This window comes from Xenopus tropicalis, chromosome 6, assembly GCF_000004195.4.
Source record: "Xenopus tropicalis strain Nigerian chromosome 6, UCB_Xtro_10.0, whole genome shotgun sequence".
Lineage (NCBI taxonomy): Eukaryota > Metazoa > Chordata > Amphibia > Anura > Pipidae > Xenopus > Xenopus tropicalis.
Window position 1 is genome coordinate 48,105,877 of NC_030682.2, and position 25,544 is coordinate 48,131,420.

Consider the following 25,544-nt stretch of genomic DNA (forward strand, 5'->3'; position numbering starts at 1 on the left):
CCGTCCAAAAAAAATGGTACGGTCCAACCCCCTCTTAAATAAAATTGGTACTGTCTTACCCCCCTCAAATAAAATGGTATGGTCCGACCCCCCCTCAAACAAAATGGTACGGTCCGACCCCCCCCTCAAATGAAATGGTACGGTTCGACACCCCCCCTCAAATAAGATGGTACGGTCCGACACCTCCTCAAATAAAATGGTACGGTCCAACACCCCCTCCAAAAAATTGGTATGGTCCGACCCCCCCCTCCAAAAAATGGTATGGTCCGACACCCCCTTCAAAAAAATTGACCGGTCCGACACCCCCCTCAAATAAAATGGTACGGTCCAACAACCCCCCTCCAAAAAATTGGTACGGTCCGACCCCCCCTACAAAAAATGATACGGTCTGACCCCCCCTTCCAAAAAATGGTACGGTCCAACCCCCCCGTCCAAAAAAAATAGTACGGTCCGACCCCCCCTCAAATAAAATTGGTACTGTCTTACCCCCCACAAATAAAATGGTACGGTCCGACCCCCCCCAAACAAAATGGTACGGTCCGACCCCCTCCTCAAATAAAATGGTACAGTCCGACCCCCCCTCAAATGAAATGGTACCGTCTGACCCCCCCCTCTCCAAAAAATGGTACGGTCCAACCCCCCCTCGAAGAAATGGTATGGTCTGACCCCCCCTCAAATAAGATGGTACGGTCCGACCCCCCCCCCACCCCCGACTTCAGCTTATTCTTCCGCTTTTTCTTCTTCGTCGTCTTCTTATTCTTAGCGCCCCCCCATTTTCTAAACACTACAGTTTTAGGGGTACAACACCCAAACTCCCCACACTTCTTCGCCCTATAGCGGAGCAGGTTGCTTGTGCTTTTCTAATTGATCCTGTCCCCCATCTTTTTGTGGCGCCGCTCCGAACCCCCCGAATTTTCCCATTGACTTTGACAGGGAAGATTTTCAAACTGCTGCCACTCTTACAGCTTTGAAGCTACACCCCCCAAACTTGAATAACATAATCATGGGGTCACCCCAAATGAAACAGTGACTTTTGTTGGATGACCCCAAAGTGGGAGGGGCCAACAGCCAATCAAATTTCACCCATTGACTTTTATGTGGAAATTGAAACTGCTGCCAATCTTACAGCTTTGTGGCTACACTCATCAAACTTTAATCACATAGTTATGGGGTCAGCCTGAATGAAAATATGATGATTGATGGATGCCCAAAAGTGGGCGGAGCTGTGAACAGCCAATCAGATTTTACCTATAGACTTGCTGCCATTCTCACAGTAATAACACCAGGGTCCCCAAACTTTGCAGGGTTAGGCACCAGGTAACTGTTGTTCAAGGTTAGAAAAAGTGGGCGGAGCCACCAACAGCCAATCAGATTTTACCTATTGACTTTTATTGGTTTGATGCCAGAGTTCCCAAACTATGCACAGTCAGTCACTGGGTGATTACGTAGTTGGTTTTTTTTAAGTGGGCAGAGCCACCAATAGCCAATCAGATTTTACCTATTGACTTTCAATGGGGAAATTCAACCTGCTGCCATTCTCACAGTTTTAACACCAGGGTCCCCAAACTTTTCACAGTTGGCCACTAGGGGACTGCAAGTTTAGTTTTGAAAAAGTTGGCGGGGCCACCAACAGCCAATCAGATTTCACCTATTGAATTTTATTGGTTTGATGCCAGGGTTCCCAAACTTTGCATAGTCAGTCACTGGGTGACTACGTAGTCAAGGTTAGAAAATGTGGGTGGGGCCACCAAAAGCCAATCAAATTTCAGTGGGGAAATTTTAACTGCAGCCATTCTCACATGTTTAATGTCAGTCACTGGGTGACTATGTTCCAGGTTTACAAAAGTGGGCAGGGCCAAAAACAGTCAATCAGATTTCACCTATAGACTTCAGATGTTTAAATTTAAACTGCTGCCATTCTTCAAATATTAATACTAAGGACTTTGCAGAGCTAGTCACCAGGTAACTGCGGTTCAGAGTTAGAAAAAGTGGGTGGAGCCACCAACAGCCAATCAGATTTTAACTATTGATTTTAAATGGGGAAATTCAACCTGCTGCCATTCTCACAGTATTAACACCAGGGGACTAGATTTTTAGGTTTTAAAAAAGTGGGTGGAGCCACCAACAGACAATCAAACTTTACCTATTGAATTCTTTTGTTAAATTTAAAATGCTGCCATTCTCACACTATTTATGCCAGGGTGCCCACTGTTTGTCACTGGGTGACTTTGACTCAAGGTTAGAAAAAGTGGGCAAACACACCAACCACCAATCACAATTTACCTATTGACTTTTATTGGTTTAAATTTAAACTGCTGCCGTTCTTTAACTATTAATCCTAGGGCCCCTAAACTGCAGAATTAGCCACTGGGTAACTGCAGTTCCAGGTTAGAAAAAAGGGGTGGAGCCATAACCTCCCATCAAATGTCACAACAGATCAGATTTCATTCAGTGACTGCAACTATGTATTGAGATTGGCTAGTTGCCAGAACCATAAGGGGTGGAATCCAATTGCCCCACTATGTGTGTATCTGTAAAACAACCGCTGTAGGTAAGATGAGTAAAGAAGCCCTTGCATGGCAGATATTGGGTGCTATTTCAGCCACTTTTAAACATGTCAGTGTGTGGATCCAAAGTGAGGTGGTTATTTCTATTCTCTATATTTCTAGTTTTGGGGGTATTCTTAATTGAGAAGGATCTGGGGATTTTTGTGGGTAAAGTGTGTAACTTTAGGAAGTGTCTATTTCATCAAATAAAGTACTGTCCTGTATAAGAAAGGCCATTCATTTGAGGGATGTAAAAATAATTTTGCCTCTTAATAAGTTCCTGGTAAGGTATCACCTTGAGTTGGAGTTACTTTCTGTAGAGAAAAGGCATTGCAAAAGGATATGATTACTCTTTACATTAGTGACAGATTCAACAATCTGTCAGCAAACCAGAGGGCACCCGTTTAGACTTCAGGAACAGAACTTTCATTCAAAGCAGTGTAGGATGTTCTTTATGGTGAGAGGTCTGGTGGTCAGACACAGTACACCTTGAGACTTAAAAGGAAGTTTATTGATTCGGTGCACCAAGCATAGAATAGCAATACAGCATTCAACAGCTTCGGACAAAAGTCCGATCCCCACCCAGTTACATCATCTTTTATACCCTTAAGTAAACAACATTGACATTTTGTGATTACATTCTAATGACTTTTTTATCTCATTGGTTAATAGATTAGTTTAGATCATAAAACCATTAATTATTGGATTAAGCAGTCAAGCGTCACTTGTGGTATGAAAAAAAGGCTAAAAACATCTTTTATCTCCTACTTCCTTATTTATAACCCAATGTCCTTGAAACATTGCATGATCATAAGACATAATATCCTGAACAATTTCAGGGGATTTCCAAGCAACACAATACCTAATAGTAAGCATTTTATGTAAAAGGTCATATAAACCATTTATTTAAAGGAGAAGGAAAGGTAAAAACTTAGCAAGCTTTATCAGAAAGGTCTATCTAAATACAGTCACTCACAGAAACGCTGCACTGAGTCCTCTATCAAAAGAAACACAGGATTTCTTATGTCCTTTTTTTTGTTCCTTCATTCCCTTGGGCCAGAGTCTGCACAGCTCTCCCCCCTCTCCCTTCTCCTGCTCCCCCCTCCCATAAGAATGTGTAATCTGAGCTATCAGACTTTAGATCTACAACAGGAAGTTATAAACCCAAGCTAAAATGGCAGCTACAATCTTAAACAAATAGAAAAAGCTTCTAGGGCACTTTAGTCAGGTATTATAAAGCTTTCTGCAGAATAAATATATTGTTCTAGGTGGCACTAATGTGGTAAAATGCCAAAATGACTTTCCTTCTCCTTTCAGAGAGGCAGGGTAGTAAAATGGGTAAACCCACTGGAATTCCTAGGATTGACCCCACAAGGCATTCACTCCGACTTTTCCCTAATAACAGGGTAAAAGTCTATAGTGTAATAGTTTAATGTCTACTAAAATATTGATGGTTTCAAATAATTATTTTTTCCAAGTTTTAATATTTGTTTATAGAGACTTAATCAATGTTCTACATACTACATTATCTCTTGACTACATTATTTCTCACTGCCTGTTCCACCTACCTTTTCTTTGTTATGGAAGCCAGATCCTACGTGTCTATGATTTTAGCCAGTGACTTTTGTTTTTTGTGTGCTATATGAGTTTGAAAATAATATCTCTAATACTGGGACACACAATCAGTTACATTTTGCAACAACACTCACCTTCTATATTAGAGGGCAGGAAATTAAGTAAATCATGTGGAAATATGGGATGGCTTGATATCTGGCGAGAACTTCACCTTCAAGGTGTTAAACAATTTACACATTACAAACTACACGAGAAGTGATCACATTTGGATTTCAGAAGCATTAGTCTCCTTGCAACAGTCTTCCAGAATCTTAACAACCCCTTGGTCGGATCACTCTCCATTATCTTACAAGATCACATTACAACATGTACCTAAAACATTTGATGGTGCATGAACGAACCTCCTGAATATTTGACACTTTCGCCCTATCTAAGTACTTAACATCGATATAAAATTTTAGCTAAAGCACTAGCTGGTCAAATGGGCTTTGTTCATGGGAGACAGACAGCAGATGCAATAAGTACGCTTCTCATACTATCAAACTGGGCCTTAAAGATTGAAACACCAGCTATGCTTCTTAAGTTAGACATAAGAAAAGCATTTTCTTGGCCCTATCTTTACTATACAATACCGGAATGGCGCTTTGGCTCAAATTTTATCACTTGGAGCTCAATACCATAAACCAATAGGCAGAATCACAATAGGCCCTCACTCTTCTGTATCCTTTCCTATAGAGAGGGGCATACAACAAGGCCGCCCCCTGTCCCCTTTGCCATTTGATCTGATTATAGAGCCCCTAGCTATTGCCATAAGAAGTTGAGACCTCATGAGCACCCACTTAGGGGAACATTTACTAAGCAATTTTGAGAAAAGGGCAATTAGATATTAGATATTGGATATTAGAAGTTTTTCAAAAAATCTTCCATAATTTGTCGAGTACCATTGAGTCCTATGGAGGCTTAGAATAGTAGAGAAATAGAATAGTCAGTGACAGCCTGTCCTTGACACATTTTCAAGGGAAAGTGTATCCCATCATTGTTTTCTATTTCACACACTTTAAAGGGGAAGTTAAACCCATTATTGTTTTCCAAGAATGAACGCCACTGCTCCTAAAATAGCTGCTGGAGCAATACCTGTTTGTACTGCCAGTAAATTCAACAGAATAGCTCATTTATTCACAGTAAGGGGACCTTAAACACTCATTTACTTGACAGAAAACTATAATGTCCCTACGATAGAACACTATAAGGCATTTTAATTACTCCATTGTGTTAAAAAAATGCTGGGAACAGAGAAACCCAGAATTAAACACTCAAACATATTTCGAGAGATGGTGCACAGAATGAATAACACCCCACCTCTTAAAACTATATCACTCTAAACTATTTCACCTAAGAACGCCACAGATATAACATATATCAAATTATGGAATAAGGACCTGGGCACTAATCTGACAGAGGAAGAAAGGTTTAAACTGTGGGATAACTTGAAACACAGTTCGGTTAACATGGTCCTATCTGAAACTGGCTATAAGGTCCTTTTCCTTTGGTATTTAACTCCAGTCAATTAGCAAAAATACATCATGGACTTAATAACTATTGTATTTCGAGGCTGTGCAGCTCCAGGCACTATGGCCCACATCTGGCGGACCTGCATGGGGGTAGTTAGATTCTGGGTGAGAGCATACCTCCCAACATTTTGAAAATGGAAAGAGGGACAAAAAGAAATGCTGCGCACAGTGCGGTGAATTTTTTTTACACACCCCCTAAATACCAGGTTAATTAAAGTTTGAACACATTTGTGATGGATTTGGGGTCTTATTTTATGTGTTATTACAGTTTTGTTAAGAAAGCTGAAATTGCCCTTTAAGCTGCGAGTCTCATTTCCCCTCAGAGACCTGTTTACCTTATTAGTTACAATGTGTCTCAGTGCAGGTGGGCCTTTCTACTTTTCTGAGCTCTCTGCCTAAAGCTACGTTGTAATTAAATGTGAGAAACAATGTTTCTAAGTGCAGCTGAAGCTTAACTTTATTATTGGGGATTAAACCGGTCCATATATGTATCAGGTTAGAAATGATACATAAACACATTTGTTAAAATGGAAATCACTTCACTGTTAAAACTATCATGCTAAACAACAATTATATTGTTACAACTGCAGATGTCCTTTTGAAACTTAAAAAAAAAATAAAAAAATTCAACAGCAACTAAATGGCAATAATGTGGCTTTGTATGCGTCACCAGAGACTCAAATATTATTTGTACACAAATATGTATGAATATGTACAATGTATCTTAAGACTCAATCCTCCAAGCACTGTACACAAGTGAAAATGTACTGTACACTGTGCTCTTACGAGAGACCTAATGGGAGACAATTTATTGATTTGCGAGTCCTTGTAGGCAAGGCTGAAAAACAAAAGCTTAGAACAGAATGTTCCGACTCCTACACAGCTCAGGTAGATTCAGATAATCCTTGTCTGTGACACAGCTTCACAGGGAATTGTAAAGCAGTAGATAGAGAAAGCCTCTTGTTTAACCCTTTAATTGACGCACACTGTAGAATCTATGGTGCTGACCCACAAGATCATTGTACTGAAGATTCTACATTTCTGGGTTTCTCTTTGATTTTATTTGGACTGTCTGCTGTCAACACATAGGGGCAGATTTACCAAAGCATGAATTCGAATCCCGAATGGCAAAAATTCGGATTGGAAACAAAAATTTTGCAACTTTTTCGTATTTGTCGCAACTTTATTGTATTTTGCGAGACTATTTTGTCGCCGTCACGACTTTATCGTATTGAACGTTCGTAAACGGCAGAAAAACCTTTCCGACTTTGCATGATTTTGGAAGCCTCACAGAGGACTCAATGGCACTCTGCAGCTCCAACCTGGCCCAAGGAAAGGACACGATACTGAAGCTTGAATTAACTTTCGTACTCAGCGCAACAATACTTTTTTTTCGCGACGGCGACGAAAAAGTCGCAAAAAATATACGAAAAAGTTGCGGAAAATACTAAAAAGTTGCAAATATAATGATCATTCAAAAAAACACCGCATTCGGACCATTTGTGGATTAGTAAATGTGCCCCATGGAGTGGCACCATTAAAAAATAGATGGCACCAAAGATGTCAGCTAGAATGTGTGAGCTGTAAACTTAAGTGCTGAAAGGCTTGCACTGCAGTCAGTAGGATATGAGCCAATACCTGTATTGCAAAATGTCATCAACTTTCTAAAGAGGAAAAACATTAACACTGTTCACCCATGTGTTTTCATGCTAATGATGGCCTAGTTATACCTCGCTAGAATCCAAGCTAAAGACAATTTAAATAAAATAATAGAATTAGAAACAAAAGAAAAGGTTAGTAGTTACATCAAGTAGGTAAAATGTGTCTTCCAGCTGGGGAAGCAGGCCCATTGACTGCTGGGAGCTCAGAAGTATAGAGGGCCCCAGTGACAGTCAGACTGAAGTGCAAATGTAATAAATGCATGTAAAACAGGTCATCTTTTCCAGACCCCTAAAATGTTTTGGTTTTTTTTGTTTTTGTTTTTGGGAGCACAGAAATTTGCATGAAGGAGTGTATTTTGACATATATAAAAATAGGGAGGGGCTTCATTAATAAGGGCCTTATATGTGTTAGTAATTTGAATTTGATTGTATAGGAGAGAAGAGATATGCATAGGCGAGTGGCTGATGTGGCCTAGCATTAATAATTATTAATAATTAACAGATTGGAGTTGTGAAAGGTGATGTGTTGGAATGCCAGTAAGAAACAAGTTACAATAGTCAAGGCAGGAAATAAGAGACTGGATTAAACCCCATTAATAATGATGCTGTGACTGAATGGGCAGTTTGTTTTTTGCCTATGTACAAAAAGGGGATACATCTTACATACAAATACTGGCCAATACAAAAGGTAAAGATGGCTCTGCTCGTTACAGCTTACAATTTAAAAGATTAAGTTTATGATGTGCAAAACAGGCAAACTAATGGAGATATTTGTGGGCAACAGTATATTGATGTTGACTCGTGGTCACAAGGGAAGCATCTGCATTGTTTGCCCCTTAGTCTGGCCATATGCCAGCAAACATTTTCTCAGTTTATAGACTAAACTATAGATAAACTGATATTATGATGCCTATTGGAACGTGAATTTATGCAAAGCAAGTATTGTCTTTTCCTACCTTCCCTGGCAGCAGTAACCAAGAACATTTACTAAGCAAAATATAAAAGTACAGATTTCAAAATTCATTTCTTAAACCATTGTACTGGGTATGTGACCCGTTATCCAAAAAGCTGCAAATTATAAGGCGGCCATCTCTCATAGACTCCATTTTATTCAAATAATTACATTTTCCCCTGTAATAAAAAAGTACCTTGTACTTAATCCTAATATATAATTAGTCCTTATTGGAGGCAAAACAATTCTATTGGCTTTAATGTTTCAACAGTTTTTTTTTTTTTGTAAACTTAAGGTAATGAGATCCAAAATATGTAAAGATCCCTTATCTGGTAAACCCCAGGTCCCACAACTACAATCATTGCAGGACAGTTCAGCAGCACCTAAAATGTCAGATTTTGACATTCCTGCCATAGTTGTTGGCCTCTTTGCTATTTCTTCTATAACCTACAGCCTGTTCTAGTACATTAAGTTGTGTGAAAATAACATTTTCCTTATATGTGGTTTATAATTTTGCCATAAAATTATTTGCCCAATGCTTTTAAATTACCTATCCAATTCCCATGTTAATCTATAAGGGGGGATGACATATTTGCGCTCCAGTATTCCGTTAGTGTTAGAAATTCTAACTGGTTGAGAAAGGACAGTCGGGTTTAGTAACCTTCAGTAATTATTACTTACAATAGATGACCTATCAGCAAACATGACAAAACAGACCAATACTATGCACTGCCCTCACAATGAAATCTGTGATCTGTCCAACTAGTGAGTATCCAGGGGATTTTATCTCCCCAGCCTGCTCAAGGGCTCAATAGATTTGATTTACTTCTGTACACAAAATAAACATTTTTTTTTATTTTCTTCCCAACAGTTCTGCTAATTTGTCAATGTGTTAATTAAACACTGAAAATATTTGTTAAAGCAAATACCTGTGTTAGTTTGTCATAGTGATCTTTCAGCTCTGAGCAATAGAACCCAATTCTGCTTTATGGGGTGGTAGTGTTTAGCAGCAGCATTGAGCACATTTCTAAAGCTTTGCTTCTTAATGCAAATCACACATGGGGGGAATGGATTTGGACAACAATTTCAGTGCAGAAATTAATTGCTTAAGACAAAGTAATGGTAATATTTTTATGAAGCAGTAGCTGCCATTAAAGTTATCATTTTCAGACATTGAATATATCAGCTCCAAATCAATGTTAGGGAAAGCAAAATTTGATGCAATGTTCAATGAAATAAATAAGCACACTATCAGAAATTTCATAAGACTTTTATTGCTTTTCAATTAACCATTTCTGACAATACAAAATATATTTGTTTTATTTCTTTTTTTTTTTTTTTTTAACCTAAGCTCATCAACATCTTATAAAGGCAGTTTTTCACATCTCCAATAGAACACAGTACTAACATGTTTGCATATGCCATTAAAATAACCAAAATATAATATATGGTTCTCAAACTTGCTTTGGATTTGTTAAAGTAAGAAAGACAAATCATACTTGTTACAAAATCCCATTCGCTCCCTAACCGAGCAACCCCCCTCCCCCCCCCCCAAAAAATACAAAAAAAAATTAACAAAAAAACCTCTGCTAATGTGCTGGACATTGCTATGAGTGAAATTATGTATTATACATATATCCTAAAGGTCTGGCTTTGTCCAGAAAACCTCACTGAACAATGGAAGACAACACTTATTTATTTTCAAAACAGTAAAAAGAGAAAAGAAACCCCAGTACATTTTATACGTTTGAAAACAAAGTGGCCACTTCTTTTTAATGCTAAATTTTCAATTAAATTGACATTTTGCTAGAACTATTGGAAACAATATGTATCTCTCTTGCTTTTTGTGTCAGAAATATGCAACTCCATTTCACAAAGGCAACAAACAGGCAAGTTATTGAAAATATCCTAAATAAGAAAGGTGGTGGGGTAAAAGGCCGATTGACCTTTGGTTCAGGACTGGTTGTACATTCTGGTTACACTGTTACTAGATTTCACATGGATATTCCCATATGCATATACTAATCCTTATATTGTAAACAGCACTTGGGAAATGGGGTTGCAAATGCCTTCTTCAATATTCATTGACTTAAGCTCTGTTATACTTTATCCAGCAAAATAAAAAAATTACTGTTTTTGGTAAAAGCAATTTTCTACAAAATATAATCAAACAACTATAAAGGTGTAAACAGACAAATAAATTATTGTTCATTCAATACATACACAAATTGCACCTTTAAGTTATCTTGAAATAACTATGAAATACAGGAGAGATAAAACTGCAGACACAGCTTGCATATGGTGTAAAACATAAAAGCTTGGAACACTTTCAAAAAAAGAGAAATACTAAAAGACTCCATTTGAGTTTTAAAGAAATGAAAAACATGCAGGCAAACACCAATATATACCACCTCCAGGAACTATTTTGTGAATAACAAATTGTGGTAACCATAAAAAAATCAAATCTATTTATTGGAAAAGATGCATTACATTTAAACAGTAGTAGTGGTGGGGGGCCTATAAACTTCTAGTTGGGTGTTTTTTTTTTGTTTTTTTTTACTTCTCCTACAGAAGTTACAGTTTTGAAAAACTGATGAGGAGGTTTGGCATCCCTGTTAAACAGCACATATTACAAAATTAGAAAAGTGCCTTGCAGGCTGTTGTGGCATGTATAATCAGACCATATACAAATAAGAGAACTGGGAGATTAGGCTGGAAAGTTTGTTGCCAAACCTTTAAGACTGCTCAGTTTAAGGCTAAAGTCATGATCAAAGACTGCCACAGGTAAATTTTGCCCCTAAAAGGATTTCTCTGCTGGTGAGAAAAGGATTGACATTAGCCTTAACAACCTAAGGAGCATGTTTATAAATGTGTAAGAAGTGGCACAGAAATACACAGCCAATCACTGTGTAAAACACTGCCTATTTAATACACTTGGATCCAAAATAAACTGAAAGCAGCGCTAGTAAATTTGTTCTATGCAAGTTTGTATGCGACTACCAGTTTCCATACACTTCAAATTAAGAGCATACTTTTAGCAAAAATACTTTTAGAATCAGTGCCCCCAGAACCCTTAACTGCTGGAATTTACATACAACAGAAAGCTTAGCTTTTATCATACAACAGCTATAGACTGATGTCCCACGGAATGTGTTAGTCACCTGCGTCATATCTCCGATATCATGGGAGTCGCCAGTGGAAAAGCCTTCCCTTCGGTTTTGCAAAGTTGCCTGCAGTCGTGCGCAACTAACACACTCTGGGACATCAGCCTTATAAATAAATAAGTTGAATGCACTACTTTATACCGACGCAAAGAGTTCTACTTCGACAGATTAGAGTCACAGTAAAGGATCACTTACTTTTTCAAACATATAAGAACTAAAAAATTCCACTAACTTCTAATATCTTAAGAATGTTTTTCCACAACACCAAAATTGTACAAATACAATGAAATTATGTAAAAGTTATGCAATACTGTTAATGAGAATCACTTTTTTGAAAATATATTGCTAAACTACAATAGTGCCCCATTTTCTACTCAGTTTTCCAATCCAAAAACTGCACGATAAAAAGAACTTTGCAAGTACATTATTGGGTATTTTAGGATCTGTAAAATGATGGGTGCAGAGTTTTGCTTTTTGAACAACATAGTAAAAGCCAACCATGTTTTAAATGATAGAAGCATATCCTTTCAAAAACCAAAATTGCCTTTCTTTTTATGTAAATGCATTGTACCAGTTGCAGAAAAGTCTATGAATTATCTTTTTCATTTTTTAACTTTGTTGGTTCCTTTTTCCAAAACCACCTTTAAATCACTAGACTCATAAAACCCATCTGAACTAGTCTATCATATATAAAGGATTCTGTAGAGAATACCCAGATCCAATATCCAGAATGAAAAGGGAAAGATTGGTCATTCCCTCTAACATTGCTGCCAGTCTGGCAAAAAAAAGCCTATTCTTGTAGTGTATACAAATCATTAGATTTAAGATGTTTTTGGCTACCACAGACAGTAAGAATAAAATGTAAAATATGAATGTGTTCAGAAGAATATTGCTTAGGGCAGAAATAAACACTGTGGATAATCCTTGCAGCACTGAGGCAACTACAAACTTGCTCCATGTTTGCAAAGCATGTAGTAGATCACAGAACAGGAAAATAGAGAGAAATAGAAGACTATCTTCCTTAGCTTGAATTTGAACATATATTTTCTTATTTTCCTAATATGGGCGACCATCAGGAAATGTGATTCAAGATAACAGAAGGGTGTAGTCACAGCTGTGCTATTTGCTCATTCTGTCAGGCAAGCTAACAGTTGAGCAGTTGCACATTTTAGCTACTCATGTGGCAGACAAAATCAGGCTGATCCTATAGTCTGGTCCTTATATGAGGTGCAGACTACATACTGGGACCAATGTAGCCCCTGTGCAACGGGATTTCTGACCTAAATGATGTCTGGAGAAGCCCTGAGCACATAATTCCTGATGGCTTTGGGATGAACATGCTGCTGGAATTCTTGGCCGGGAACAGACAGACAATTTTCAGGGAGAACTGAATGGAATAAGAAGCAAAATGCAAACCAGGCAAACGAAAAATCATGAAACCATACACTACTGAAAAGACTCTGTAAAGTACAAATAGACACTAAAGGTTTAATGTATTACATGTGTTGTGTCAGCTACACTTTATCACTGACACGTCTGAACACAGACTAAAAAAAAAAATCAGATTAAAAAACGTATAATGGTAAAATAGTTTTGTTATGGAAAGAACAGGAATGACAAGTCAGGTCATTTGTGAAGCGCTTCCTGTCAAAATGGCCTTGAAAAACACTTTGGCATCCTGACAGGCTTTTAAATACACCATAAAATCCATTAAAAAATTATATAAAAGTTCCTAATGAATAAATAATTTTTGAGTGTTCTTCCTGTGCCATATTATTACAGTATGAGAGCCTGTCAACTTCTTATACAGTATTTACAGTGCTAATAATTTATGAGGTGTGCATACAGTATTTTGGGTTTTTTTCTTCACTCTGATATTTACTCATCACACATATAGACACTACAATCATACTTTCTTACACACACACACACACACACACACACACTTTGTCTTTGCCCAGTTCTATAGGGAAGTTTCAGCATCCACGTATTTCCGGGATGAGGTGTCTTCTAGGGTGATTTTCACACTCACGGGTTTATCAGGGCTGTTGAAAGTAAACATCACATTAATGAGCAATACAAATAAGTTATTAACATTAACATGCTAACTAAAAGAAAGTGATACAAAGGAACACAGCTACACAGAGAGGACTGAAAGGCACACACTTATGCATACCCTCAAATCTACCTGTTATGAGAGATAAGAGTTATTAAAGGGATTCTGTCATGATTTTTATGGAGTACTTTTTATTTCCAATTCTAAATTACATTGGTGTGTAGGCGCCATCTCAGTGCATTGTACCGGAGTCTGAGCCAGCGATACACATTAGAACTGCTTTCAGGTAACCTATAACTTAGATTTCTTACTATTGAGTGCTATTCTAGTATCTACTGGGAGCTGCTATCTTGCTACCTTTCCATTGTTCTGCTAGTTGGCTGCTGAGTGGGAAAGGGAGGGGGTGATATCACTCCAACTTGTAGTGCAGCAGTAAAGTGTGACTGACGTTTATCAGAACACAGGTCATATGGCTGTGGTGCCCTGGGAAATGAATAATATGGCTAGCCCTATGTTACATTTTAAAATTAAATATTAAAAAATGTGTTTGTGTTTTTGAAAAACAGATTTCAATGCAGGATTCTACTGGAGAAGCTCTATTAACCGATGTGTTTTGAAAAAAACATGTTTTCCCATGACCATATTCCTTTAACTGAGGCTAATATTTGTATTGTAAGTCAGGATGTGAATTGAGTTTGTGTCATTAAAAAGAATCCACCATAGCTGGAGCTCCAAATTCATTTGTCATGCTCATTTAATGGGAGAAACAAACTGATGATAGGCTGAAGAACAAGGTTCAAGAAGAGAGTGTCCCCCGATCATGACAACACTAATAACACCAAAACACAACACCTGTAGGTATTCCTGGGTCGAGGGGAGGATAAAGAAGAACAAAAAGGCACCCATGGAATTTGTTTTAAGAGACACAGCTAGGAATGTGTCAATATCAATATGAAAGGCCTATATTTACCACTTTCCTTCTCATTATTGATCTTTCTAAGCGACTTAAAGGGGACCCTAAGAAATAAATCCAAATTCTATTTTATCATGTTAGTTGCACAAATAAACTTAACTTCCACTATAAAAGTTAATTAAATCGAGCACCAGAAAGGGGGACCTGATGGCCATGCTACACAATTATAGACAAAAGGAAGTGCATTGGAGAAAGTCAGTGACATCTCAGAACTGCAGAGCTTAAAGTTACTGCAGTGCCTCACTCAGACAGAGAACAAAATAAATATATTTAGAAGTTTCAGCTGTCAATCATATATAACAGGTATGTATGTAATAAAGAACAGGATTTAAATTTCATGTTTAATTTGGAAGGGAGTTTTTATTATACAGCTTTTTGTCTGGATGACAGGTCTTTACTTCTCAGAGGTCATCTATTCAACCTCTGAGAAGTAAAGATTAAGAAGGGGTAAGAACCAGACATGGGGTGTCCAAGTCAAGGGACTCTAGGGCTACAGCTGGATTTTCTGAAATTACATTTCTATTAAATTATGGCCCCAAACATGTGCTGTAATACATAATCTACCCATGACAAGGAAAAGGTTAGGCCAAGGCAATTCTGCTAGCATATGTTGGCTTCCACAAAAAAGTCCAAAATGCTTGAGACCTGGGGTTTTCCGGATAATGGGTCTTTCCGTAATTTGGATCTCCATACCTTAAGTTTACTACAAAATTATATAAACATGAATTAAACACAATGGGATTGTTTAGCCTCCAGTAAGGATTAATTATATCATATATATATTATATAATATTATATTAGTTGTGATGAAGTACATGGTTTTATAATTATAGAGAAAAGGGGAATCAAACAATTCAGATATTTAAAAATGATTAAAATGGAGTCTATGGGAGATGGACCTCCTATAATTCTTTTTAGATAAGAGGTTTCCAGATAACAGATACCATACCTATACTTTATATTATATTTAAGCAAGTTTAAAGAAAAAAATCTTAATAGACCAATTTCATCCTTGTTTGGTGATTTTTTTTTTTATCAATTCCATTTCCTACAGTATTGCTAAGCAATGTAGCTTACTGGAGCTACATTTATACATAAAATGATTGAGACAACGAATTAGCACAAGAGTATAGCATAAGAAGAAATAAAAAAATGCTCTAACTGAGCAGCAATACTGAACTTTTCTTCTTTCACTTGATTAATGTCAAACAAGCAAGGGGAAGAAAATCCATTCTGCTGCATGCTGTGCTGTATTTAGGTCTAGGCCATTAAAAATGAAAGGGTGCCCCCACACTGTGAACCTTGTGGCTTTCAATAGAATATTTCTATTTATACTTTGACAGCTGAAAGCAGATCCTGCTTATTTGAAATGGCTTTTATAGTCCAAAACAAAAAAAACAATGTTTTTTTTTTTATTATTATTGTGTCTCTTTAGGAAATGCTGGCACCGACAACTGAAAGTATCGTCTTTTTGGGTTGTTCTTTGGGTTTTAGGAACTATACTGTATTTAGATCAGTTAGGGATCAACACAAAGCCTTCTTACATCTGCAATAAAGAGATATTGTATGTCCAAAACTAACGTATACTTGTAACTCAATAAAGGTATGGGATCCATTATCCAGAGACCTATTACCAAAGTGCTCCAAAGTCAGGATGGCAATCTCCCATAGACTCCATTTTAATCAACCAATTTGATTTTTTAAAATGGATTTCCTTTGTTTCTGTAATAATAAAACAGTAGCTTGTACTTGATTCCAGCAAAGATATAATGAATTGTTACTGGTGGCAAAACAATCCTACTGGATTTATTTAATGTTTCGATAATTTTTTAGTACCCTTCAAATATGGAGCTCCAAATGCCTTTTATTCAGAAAACCCTAGGTCCTAAGCACACACACACTTGGCATTCTCACTGACTGGGTAATTCATTGGGTTTAAGTCCTGTTAACCACGTTAATAGATGTTAGAATCCTTAAATGGACAACTAATGCACTACCATCTATTAACATGGTTAACAGAAAATACACCCAAACACAGCATTCACTAAGGCATGCTGTTGCTGTTTTAAACACGTAGAATTTCTACTTCTATATAACAATAGCAATAGTATGAAAGGGCATAATTATCTAGCAGGCCCTTGCTAAACTTTTAAACATGTATACCTAAGGTAATAATTGACTTTTGGCTATTTATTAAAGGGATATGATGTAAGAGAACTGCAGAACTACTAATGTGTGAAGTAGCATACTATTCATGAGTATACAAATAAATGAACCCAAGTGAGCCAGCTTATCAGTCATGCCAATTAGCGAACATTCTGAAAGGGGCATTAGAAAACAGACAGGTAAAACTTGAAGCTACCTCAGGTTAGGTCTGGTTACTTTGGCACTCTCAGGATTCATGGAAAGAGCCTTCCATTGAGCCGTTTTGGCCATTTCATCTGATATGTTTACAACAGAGGGGTCAAGGCTAAAGGACAAACATAGGATTTGGTTAGTAGCAAATAAAGCATAAGCATTAAAGTTTTTGTTTGATCCCGAGGAGAAAAAAAACAAAAAACAAAAACAGTTCTTGCTACTTGCTCAGCCAAAAAAATGCTGTTAATCAGCTCTGAAACAGAATGAATGCTTTTATGTTGTTAAATGCAGCCTGTAAGTACATCTTTATAAACAACAATTTTGAGCATGATGTTAGCAGAAGTTGCAGATGCAAAATAGTCTTGTCTATCTAGGCATTTAGCAATACTAAAGAATAATCTGTGACCCTGTACAGGATAACTATCTGGAACAACTGTGGAGTCAGATGCCACATGCTACATACCATAAACAATATTGATTACTTGTGGAAACTGCATGCAGAAGCAATATTGCTTACACCACCACCATTTTGGCCAGTTGCCAATATTTATATTCTTAATATATTTTAATAGTGTTTTGTTATAGTCTGTAATAATAAAGGCACAAATATTTATATAGTATATAGTTTACCATATCAATTTAGTTGGCTTCAGCTGAGCCTCTTTACTCAAAAGCTTCCTTTTACTCACAATATTAAATTACCCACAGGCATTCCAAATTTAATGGTAATAAATCTCTTAGATATAGAGATTTATGTAATAAATGGTGCCAATGATGGTACAGGTCAAATCATCTATGTCAAACAATCAGCAAGTAGTATTTACAGGTTAGCTTTTATACTATGGTTATATAGTTTATTGGTTTCTATTGGCTATTGCTCAAGATTAAACTTTTAGTACACATGGTGGGGAGCATATTTGATCCTGCTTTGTCTTATAAGGAAACTAAAATAGTCATCTTTACCTAAGTAGCTTCTGGTACTGACAGGAGTTAATAATGCACAAGTTTTCAGAAACCACACCTGTATTTCAAGTTCTTGACTGGAATCTGAAGAAGGTTCCTTCCTTCATAATCAATTTGTACATCACTCTCTTCAGCCTGGAGCATTCTTTCGGCCTCCTGAAAACCCCAGAAAGAGCTTTTAACTACTTCATTAGCAAAAGTTCAGGCACAAATACTTTACATTGACAACAGGTGGTTTAGAAAGTAGAATTCCAAGACAATTAACAGTTTGTCTTCATTTTCAATTTTGATTTAAATGTTTCAACCTCTCAGGAGATGGAAAAAAGTAACAAAAGTATATATTGCTATACAAAAACATACACACACAGGAAGCCCCTTTTATATTAAATAGGTACCTTGCTGTTGGTTTGAGAAGTATTTGAAACACAGATAGGCATTTTATAAAAAGGGTTTTTTCTTTTTGTTGTTCTGCTGAGCTTTAAAAATATTTGGGATTTAAAACAATAAACAATATTACCAGTACAATCCTCCAAAGAAAGTCAATGGCCCTAGAATAAGGGGCAACCCCTAGTGCAGTGATCCCCAACCAGTGGCTCGTGAGCAACATGTTGCTCCCCAACCCTTTGGATGTTGCTCCCAGTGACCACAAAGCAGGTGCTCATTTTTGAATTTCTGGTTAGGAGGCAAGTTAGATTGTATAAAACCCAGTGTAATTGCCAAACATAGCCTTCTGTAGGCTGCCAGTCAGCATATCAGCTATCAAATAGTCAATTATTGCTCTCATTGGCACCTCCAGGAAATTTTTTCATGCTTGTGTTGCTCTCAAAAACTTTTTCCATTTGAATGTGGCTCACGGGTATAAAAGGTTGGGGATCCCTGCTCTAGTGGAATAAGGAGGCAACTGGTAATGCACACCAGATTGTGGTCACTTTCAGGGGTGAAAGGTACATTGCAAAGAGAGGTGAAAAGGCACCGAAGAGGATTACATAAGCACAAATACTCTATTTCAGTTTTACTTCTTTTGCCTTTTTCTTCTTATCATCTTCTTTCTTCTTTTTACTTTCAGGCATCAGATCATCTAACCAGCTCAATTCTCTTTTGGTAAAGATAAAGTCCAAAAGCTTGCGGATAAAAACCAGAGCAAGGACCTGCGTAAAAAAAAAAAAAAATGCTCTGATTTCATGTATTTCAAGCACCAAGCAGTGCCCAAGACACGAGAAATACAGCAATCAAAAAGTAAAAGAATGGATGAGATTACTTTTCCCTTATACACCTAATATCTTACAACATTAGGAAACCATGGAAAGATGAGTATAACTACTTACCATCATTGGGAACACAACAGCAGCTGAAGATGCTTTAATAACCCACAGAAGTACAAGGCAAGTAAGCTGAATAACTGTAAATACGTGAACCTTCCAGAGGGGTACATAGCGCAAGTAAATTAGATCAGGCTGATGTTTGGCTGGCATTCCAAACAATTTGATTCGGTCAAAAAGCTGAAACAATAACAGATCATACATAGACAAGGTCTTCATTAAAGGTCGACGTACAGTAGAGCTAAACACTATGGCAGGCACTTCCCATATGACAGTAAGTAGAACTTTATAGTACTGAAGCAGAGGGTTTCTTTAGAATGGTCCATACTTAACTAATAATTATTGTATTTTTTTCATACATTAGCAATTCTTTAACTTGAGCTATATTTATAAAGGCAGTATGCAAAGATGTGTTTTAAAGTATTACAGCTCTGTTCTCTTTGAAAAGTATTATTAGTTGTCATAAAACTGAGCAGTGCCGGTGAAGCCTTTAAAATATATATAGATCAGAAGCCAAATAATCATGGTAAACGTGCATAAACAATAGTATAGAAAGTAAAATTGCATAAAAACTTTCATGGATTACTCTTGTTTCTAAGCACATTTGCAACATTTAAGCAGGTTTGTTCTTATTAATGTCACTACACAAATGTCCAGAGGTGTAAAAAGTATGCTTTTAAATCTGGTGTAACTTCATTTCACACACCTTCTAAATAGCTGCACCACACCTTCTGAATAACTACTCAAACAACTTGTTGCTATTTAAATATTTACAAATATTCTGTTTCTTAACAACAGTTATTGCATTTATAACTATACCCACTGACTACGCAGAGTTCACTAAAATGCACACCCAAGAATTGTGGTGTTTAATTTCAATGGCTTAATATACAATTAGTATTGTATAAATGTCTGTTTGTTTTTTATAGCACATTTCGTTTTAAAGCAGACATATAGGATAAATGAAAACGCATACTCTAATCTTGTAGGCAATTATGAATAATATATGGTACTGGTTTCACTTTGGTCTAAAAATGAATACTATCTGTTAAAATTGCCCCTTTATTGGAGCTCCCTATCCTCTCAGGTCCCGGTTTCAAATGAGGGGTGGGCGTGTCCTAACATTCCCTGCCAGAAGGCAGGCCACCAATCACAGCCCTGCAGTCACACAAGTAAAGACAGGCTTCAGTTCCCTGTCAGGCCCATCTAGCTGCTGATTGGTTTCTATCCTACAGTACAGTGTGCTGAGTGCCACCAGCGACCCTGCACAGCTTGGGAAAGGAGGCAGCAGGAAGTTGAACAGATGGGCAGGACTAGTGGGGAGAGAGTGAGGTTTTGGAGATATTTTCAATAAATCAGCCCAAAACACTTCATTTTAAAGCACATTCCTTCTATATTTGGGAGGAGTACAATTCATTGGCACAATATTGTTTTTCACACAATATGTCCCCTTTAAGAAAACATTTCTGGAGCTGGATGAAAATGTCAAACATCAAAATAGTTTCAAATGCAGGCTTACAATACAGTTTCAGAATAAAAAGTGAATTATGCCTTGCTTTAATGTACCGTCTCAAACCATTCAATGAAAAATGTATATCCACATCAGAATATTGCAAACAGAAACTGCAGTTACCTGAATGCCTTTGAGCGATGAAGCACCCATGTAAAGGAAAACACCATAAAGGACTGGCATTGGAATAAACTGTAAGGAAAATACAATATTGTTTGTTTATGTCCCCATATTAAATGTTATGCAATCATGTCCCCATTACATCATGCATATATAAAACTTTTTTGTTCATTTAACCTTTCTATTGTATTCATTCAAGAGTCATTAAAGTAAAACTTCAAAAAAAGGAACTAAGCACCAAGAGAGCTCTCCTGTTACGCACACACAGTACCCCTGCAAAACTTAAAGTATACTCCATTGCTCGTGTCTCTGCGCCTGCTTGGCAGGTGTATTTACCATACTGGCCAAAGAAAGGATTAGGAGATTCAGTGCTCTTTATTTAGCTTTATCTTTCTAGCTTCATGATTGATTATATACCTATTATGGAAATGTCTGTGGACTTAAAATGGGTGGGGCAAATATATGGGTAACACATTACCCTAAAGTTAAACATGCCATATTCTGTAATGGTTTTGTGCAGCAAATGCTATAAATACAGTCCTGAATATAGAGCAGAGGACAACATGCCAGTGGAGTCTGAAACTATAGTCATAAATGCTTACCTTTAAAACAGATGTCATGAAAACGGAGAGCCCCATCAAAACAAAGATCAGAAGCCCAGTTACTCGCTGTTCTCTTATTCCCAAGAATTTTGGCTGCTCTCCGGGGGCAGAGCATTCAGATTCCACTTTCAAGCTGTTAACATGGCTGATGGATAGAACAGTTGCAGCAACAAACCAGGGTAGCCCCATAATTGAACACACTCCAAGCATAATGGCAACCATAAAAAGATCAAGATGGTATCCACCGCCTTTCTGTAGAAGCAAAATACAAAAGAACATTAAAACAAATCTGTGTGTAGGTTCTGTAACACAAATTTCTACAGCAAAAATTTCACACAGGGTCCATAAACAAGAACTGAAGCTCAAAGGTGTTGTTCAGTTTTGAGTTTATTTTAGTATGATGTAGAGCATGGGTGTCAAACTCAATCACATAAGGGGGCCAAAATCTAAAGCACAGGCTAAGTCGCGGGCCAAAGTTTTTATTAATATACTTGGTAAGATACTAAGGGGTATATTTATCACAATGTGTAAAAAGTGGAGTAAGACATTACCGGTGATGTTGCTCATAGCAGCCAATAGATACTTTGCTACTGTTGAAATACTGATTGGTTGCCTTGGGTAACATTACTGGTAATGCTTCACTCCACTTTTTACACAGCATGATAAATATACCCCTTAGTCTTAGTTACTATGTGAGGAAAATGGAAATGATCAGGCTGGATGGGCAGACACACTCACCAAGGGCCACATAAAACAGCCAGGTGGGCCAGATTTGGCCCCCGTGTTTGACATATATGATGTAGAGAGAAAGATTCTGAGAAAATTTGCAACTGGTCTTAATTGCAATTTTTTATTTGTATTTATTTTTTTTACGTTTTGTTCAGCAGCTCAATAGTTTTGAATTTCAGTAGTTATCTGGTTGCTAGGATCATAATTACCCTAGCAACCAGGGAGTGGTTGGAATAATAGACTGATATAGTAATAGGAAAAGACATGAACAGAAAAATAAGTTATAAAAACTAACAATAAACTTGTAGCCTCACAGAGCAATAAAAAAAAAAAAAAAAAAAAAAAAAGATTTTGGCTAAAGATGTTGCACAGGTGTGGTGTCCCAGAATGCTCGGGACCCAGGGGTTTTCCGTAATTTGGATCACCACACTTTTAAGTCTACTACAGAATCACTGAACCCTTTAAGTGCCACAGAATGCAGAATCTGGGGCTGGCAGGGGGTCAGGCACTTTACTTTTTGGTAGTAAAATTTACGCCATGATATATGTATGTACTAACAATTCTGCGGTCTCTAAATGCCAGATACTTGGCATTAGGATGTTTTCTTTTGGTGCCTAATGCTATGTGGTAGATAAGGTGCTAGAAAGTGGGAGCTTTGAGGCGATTTTTAGTTATTTCATCCAAACTGCCAATTTTGGTAAAGCATTGCGACCCAGTAGATTGGAGTAAAAGGACATGGCTACCCATTTTGAATTTGTCCAAATGTGTATTTTCCACCCTTGTACGATATATGTCCATTCGGCCTGAGGGCTGATCAGTCAAATTCTGTGCCCATGAATGGCCACCTTTGCTGTACCAACCCACAGGTTCAATAACCCTATAACAATAATGACTCTTCAAAAGGAAGTGAAAGGAGATATCTCTTCTGAAAGAATGGAAGAATGCAAATTTTTAAAATAATCCAAACAACAGAAGAAGGTATGGTTATATCTGTCATAAGGGGGCATTCACAATCACCCACACGGTGTGCAACATGCAAAGAACAAAATCATCCTTTTTTTTTTTTTTTGCACTTAGCCCACTGTGAGCATAGTATCTGCAGATTGCACTCTGAATGGAACTCTGCCTGCAGTAACCAAAAAAAAAAAGCAAAACGCAGGCGAGCTTTTAAGACACAACCACTATGGCATGTCTTAAGAGTTATACACAGAACTGTAAAGGCATGTTATGCCTGTTTGACCTGTTTTGTAGAACTGAAACATCACTTTGATGTAATTACAGCTTACAGCTTGCAATTAACACATACATAATGGTGCAATATTATACAGTTTGTTAACTACTAAACAAAAGATACCTTCAGCTTATGTTCTTTCCGGTTTATAATGACTGCAGTGATCTGCTGATCCATGAAGATAAGAATTGTACAAAGCAAGGCTGGAATAGCCGCTGCTAGTAATGTCCACCAAGGGTTTTCACCCAGAGGATCAATTATCCAGCCTCTGTCTTTTAAGGTAGGCTTATAAAAAGAACAAAACAAATTAGAAGTATTATGTAATATTAATTTTACTGATCTCTCCACCCCTGATGGTCTGTGCCAATTTTCAACAAAATATGTGATTATTTTTTACTTTATAAGAATACTTTCAGCTAACCAGAACAAGTAGGAAATTAAAACACCTAGTTGTCAGTAATGGGTGGTACCAGAAGGAGGCAATCAGAATACTGATTAAATGGTTAGATAATTGCCTATAATTCTGGCTTAAGTTTATTGGCAATATTAACTGGTTGTACCAACAGAAAATAGATCTGCTTCCTTTTACTGGAAGAGATTGTGATTATGTTCCTTAAAATAAAGGTAATCAAAATAAGGCAGAATACGCTGTTTTGTTTTTTTTTTAGAAAAAACCCAGAAGTACAAACAGTTTTACAGTATAATATGTCAGATTGTATGTCATTATAGTAAAAAAGAAGACACTACTTAGACATACTGTGCAACATTTACATTTTGATACCACACCCCTGTATAGTGCAGTATGGGGCATAAGCCTTCTCCTGAATACATACACACACATTATAAAACTGAGATTCCCCAGTTCCATCTGTCTTTTTATTTTTAACACCTATCTGGACAGGCTGGCAAACTGTAACAATCTGAGTGGATACCAGTCTCAATTCATCAAAATGTTTTTGAGCCCTTCCTATGGTGCTTTTCTGCACAGTTCAGATGCAGCACAGAGCACAAATACCCGTTTGAATTGTGACTCCTGATGCATTTGTTTTTCCAAGAGCAATTACTACTAGCACTACAGTTAGTAACTGTGACCACACAGTACTTGCACATAACATCTGTTATACAGTCATACATTTCTATCTAAAATAAATCAAGTTGTATAAGCTATAGCTGAACACAGGTGTTCAGGCCAACTTAAATCTGTTTTGTAGGTAATAAAAGTACTGGGACGTACTAGTACTTCCACTTGTTAATTTTTACTATGCACAATATGGCTTTAAAGTTAAACTAATAGTGCAGGCAATGCAAACACCCTTCTAGAACCCTAAAACTACCATCATCTCAGAATGATAAAAATGATGATAATAATAATAAAAATAATAAAAAAAGAGGCAGAAAACACCACCTACCTCAAATTTCTCAGGAACATGAAGTTTAGGAGAAGGAATCCCCACCAAAAAGTCTACAAGAACCATAATCACTATTGTCAGAAACACTGCAAAGTCACTAATAGTAGAGCGCACCTGAAATGTAGAAAGAAAGAAAAAAAAATAAATAAAGTTTAGCAGTAAAAATTACCACATAAAGAAGAATATATAAATAGAATAAGCAATCTTGCAGAAGTAAAACAAATGTTTTTAAGATAAAGGATTTAGCTAAGAATTTTAGATGGCATTACCTTGGTTGGAAAGTAATTTTTAGTCTTGAACTGCTTCAGGAAAGATGACAGGAAGAAAGTTGTGAAAAATAAAATAACGGACCAGAAAAAAACATCTGGTATATAGGGGCCGTGGTGTCCACAGGCAGAGCCAATAAAGGTACCATTCAAACTCACACAATCCTGTTGGTAAAATAAAACTGTGTATGAGGACATGAATAGGAACTGTACGACAAAAATAGCTTTTTTTTTTATGGATATTAGTATCACTTTTTTATACTCAAAATGAAGCTCAAACTTAGGTCAGGGGCATACATTCTATAACCCACTTCAGTAACAAAACTCAATACTTGACATACATTTTTTATTCCATCAAAACACTGCAGACACCTTCTCTCATTTGGTGAAAGGAAAGGGAAGTGCTAAACACAGAATAGTGTGAAGCCATTTTATTAGAGATATCTGCTGACTGCAAACATGACAGCAAGCTATACAACTGCTGTGTTTACAACTCAAAGGATCTGTTTTAATATTTCTGTCAAGAAACAGTATACCTG

General features: G+C 37.0%; 1 protein-coding gene across 11 annotated transcripts in view; it reads right to left on the reverse strand.

Annotated features, from left to right (window-relative positions):
* Window positions 1–9,559: 9,559 nt before the first annotated feature.
* Window positions 9,560–25,544, reverse strand: part of slc4a7 (solute carrier family 4, sodium bicarbonate cotransporter, member 7) — an 85,658-nt gene continuing 69,673 nt past the window's right edge. For 8 of the 11 annotated variants that reach the window (XM_031903913.1, XM_031903914.1, XM_031903911.1 and 5 more), the window contains 10 exons: window positions 25,009–25,170; window positions 24,740–24,853; window positions 23,454–23,615; window positions 21,371–21,622; window positions 20,772–20,840; window positions 19,145–19,318; window positions 18,836–18,967; window positions 17,878–17,975; window positions 16,861–16,968; window positions 9,560–13,514 (listed from right to left, as the gene is read on the reverse strand). In XM_031903913.1, the coding sequence (XP_031759773.1) occupies window positions 13,433–13,514; window positions 16,861–16,968; window positions 17,878–17,975; window positions 18,836–18,967; window positions 19,145–19,318; window positions 20,772–20,840; window positions 21,371–21,622; window positions 23,454–23,615; window positions 24,740–24,853; window positions 25,009–25,170 (1,353 nt within the window). In that variant the 3' untranslated portion in view covers window positions 9,560–13,432. The remainder of the gene's footprint in view (window positions 13,515–16,860; window positions 16,969–17,877; window positions 17,976–18,835; window positions 18,968–19,144; window positions 19,319–20,771; window positions 20,841–21,370; window positions 21,623–23,453; window positions 23,616–24,739; window positions 24,854–25,008; window positions 25,171–25,544) is intronic. The other 3 variants (XM_031903915.1, XM_031903916.1, XM_031903919.1) reach the window with 1 other exon arrangement.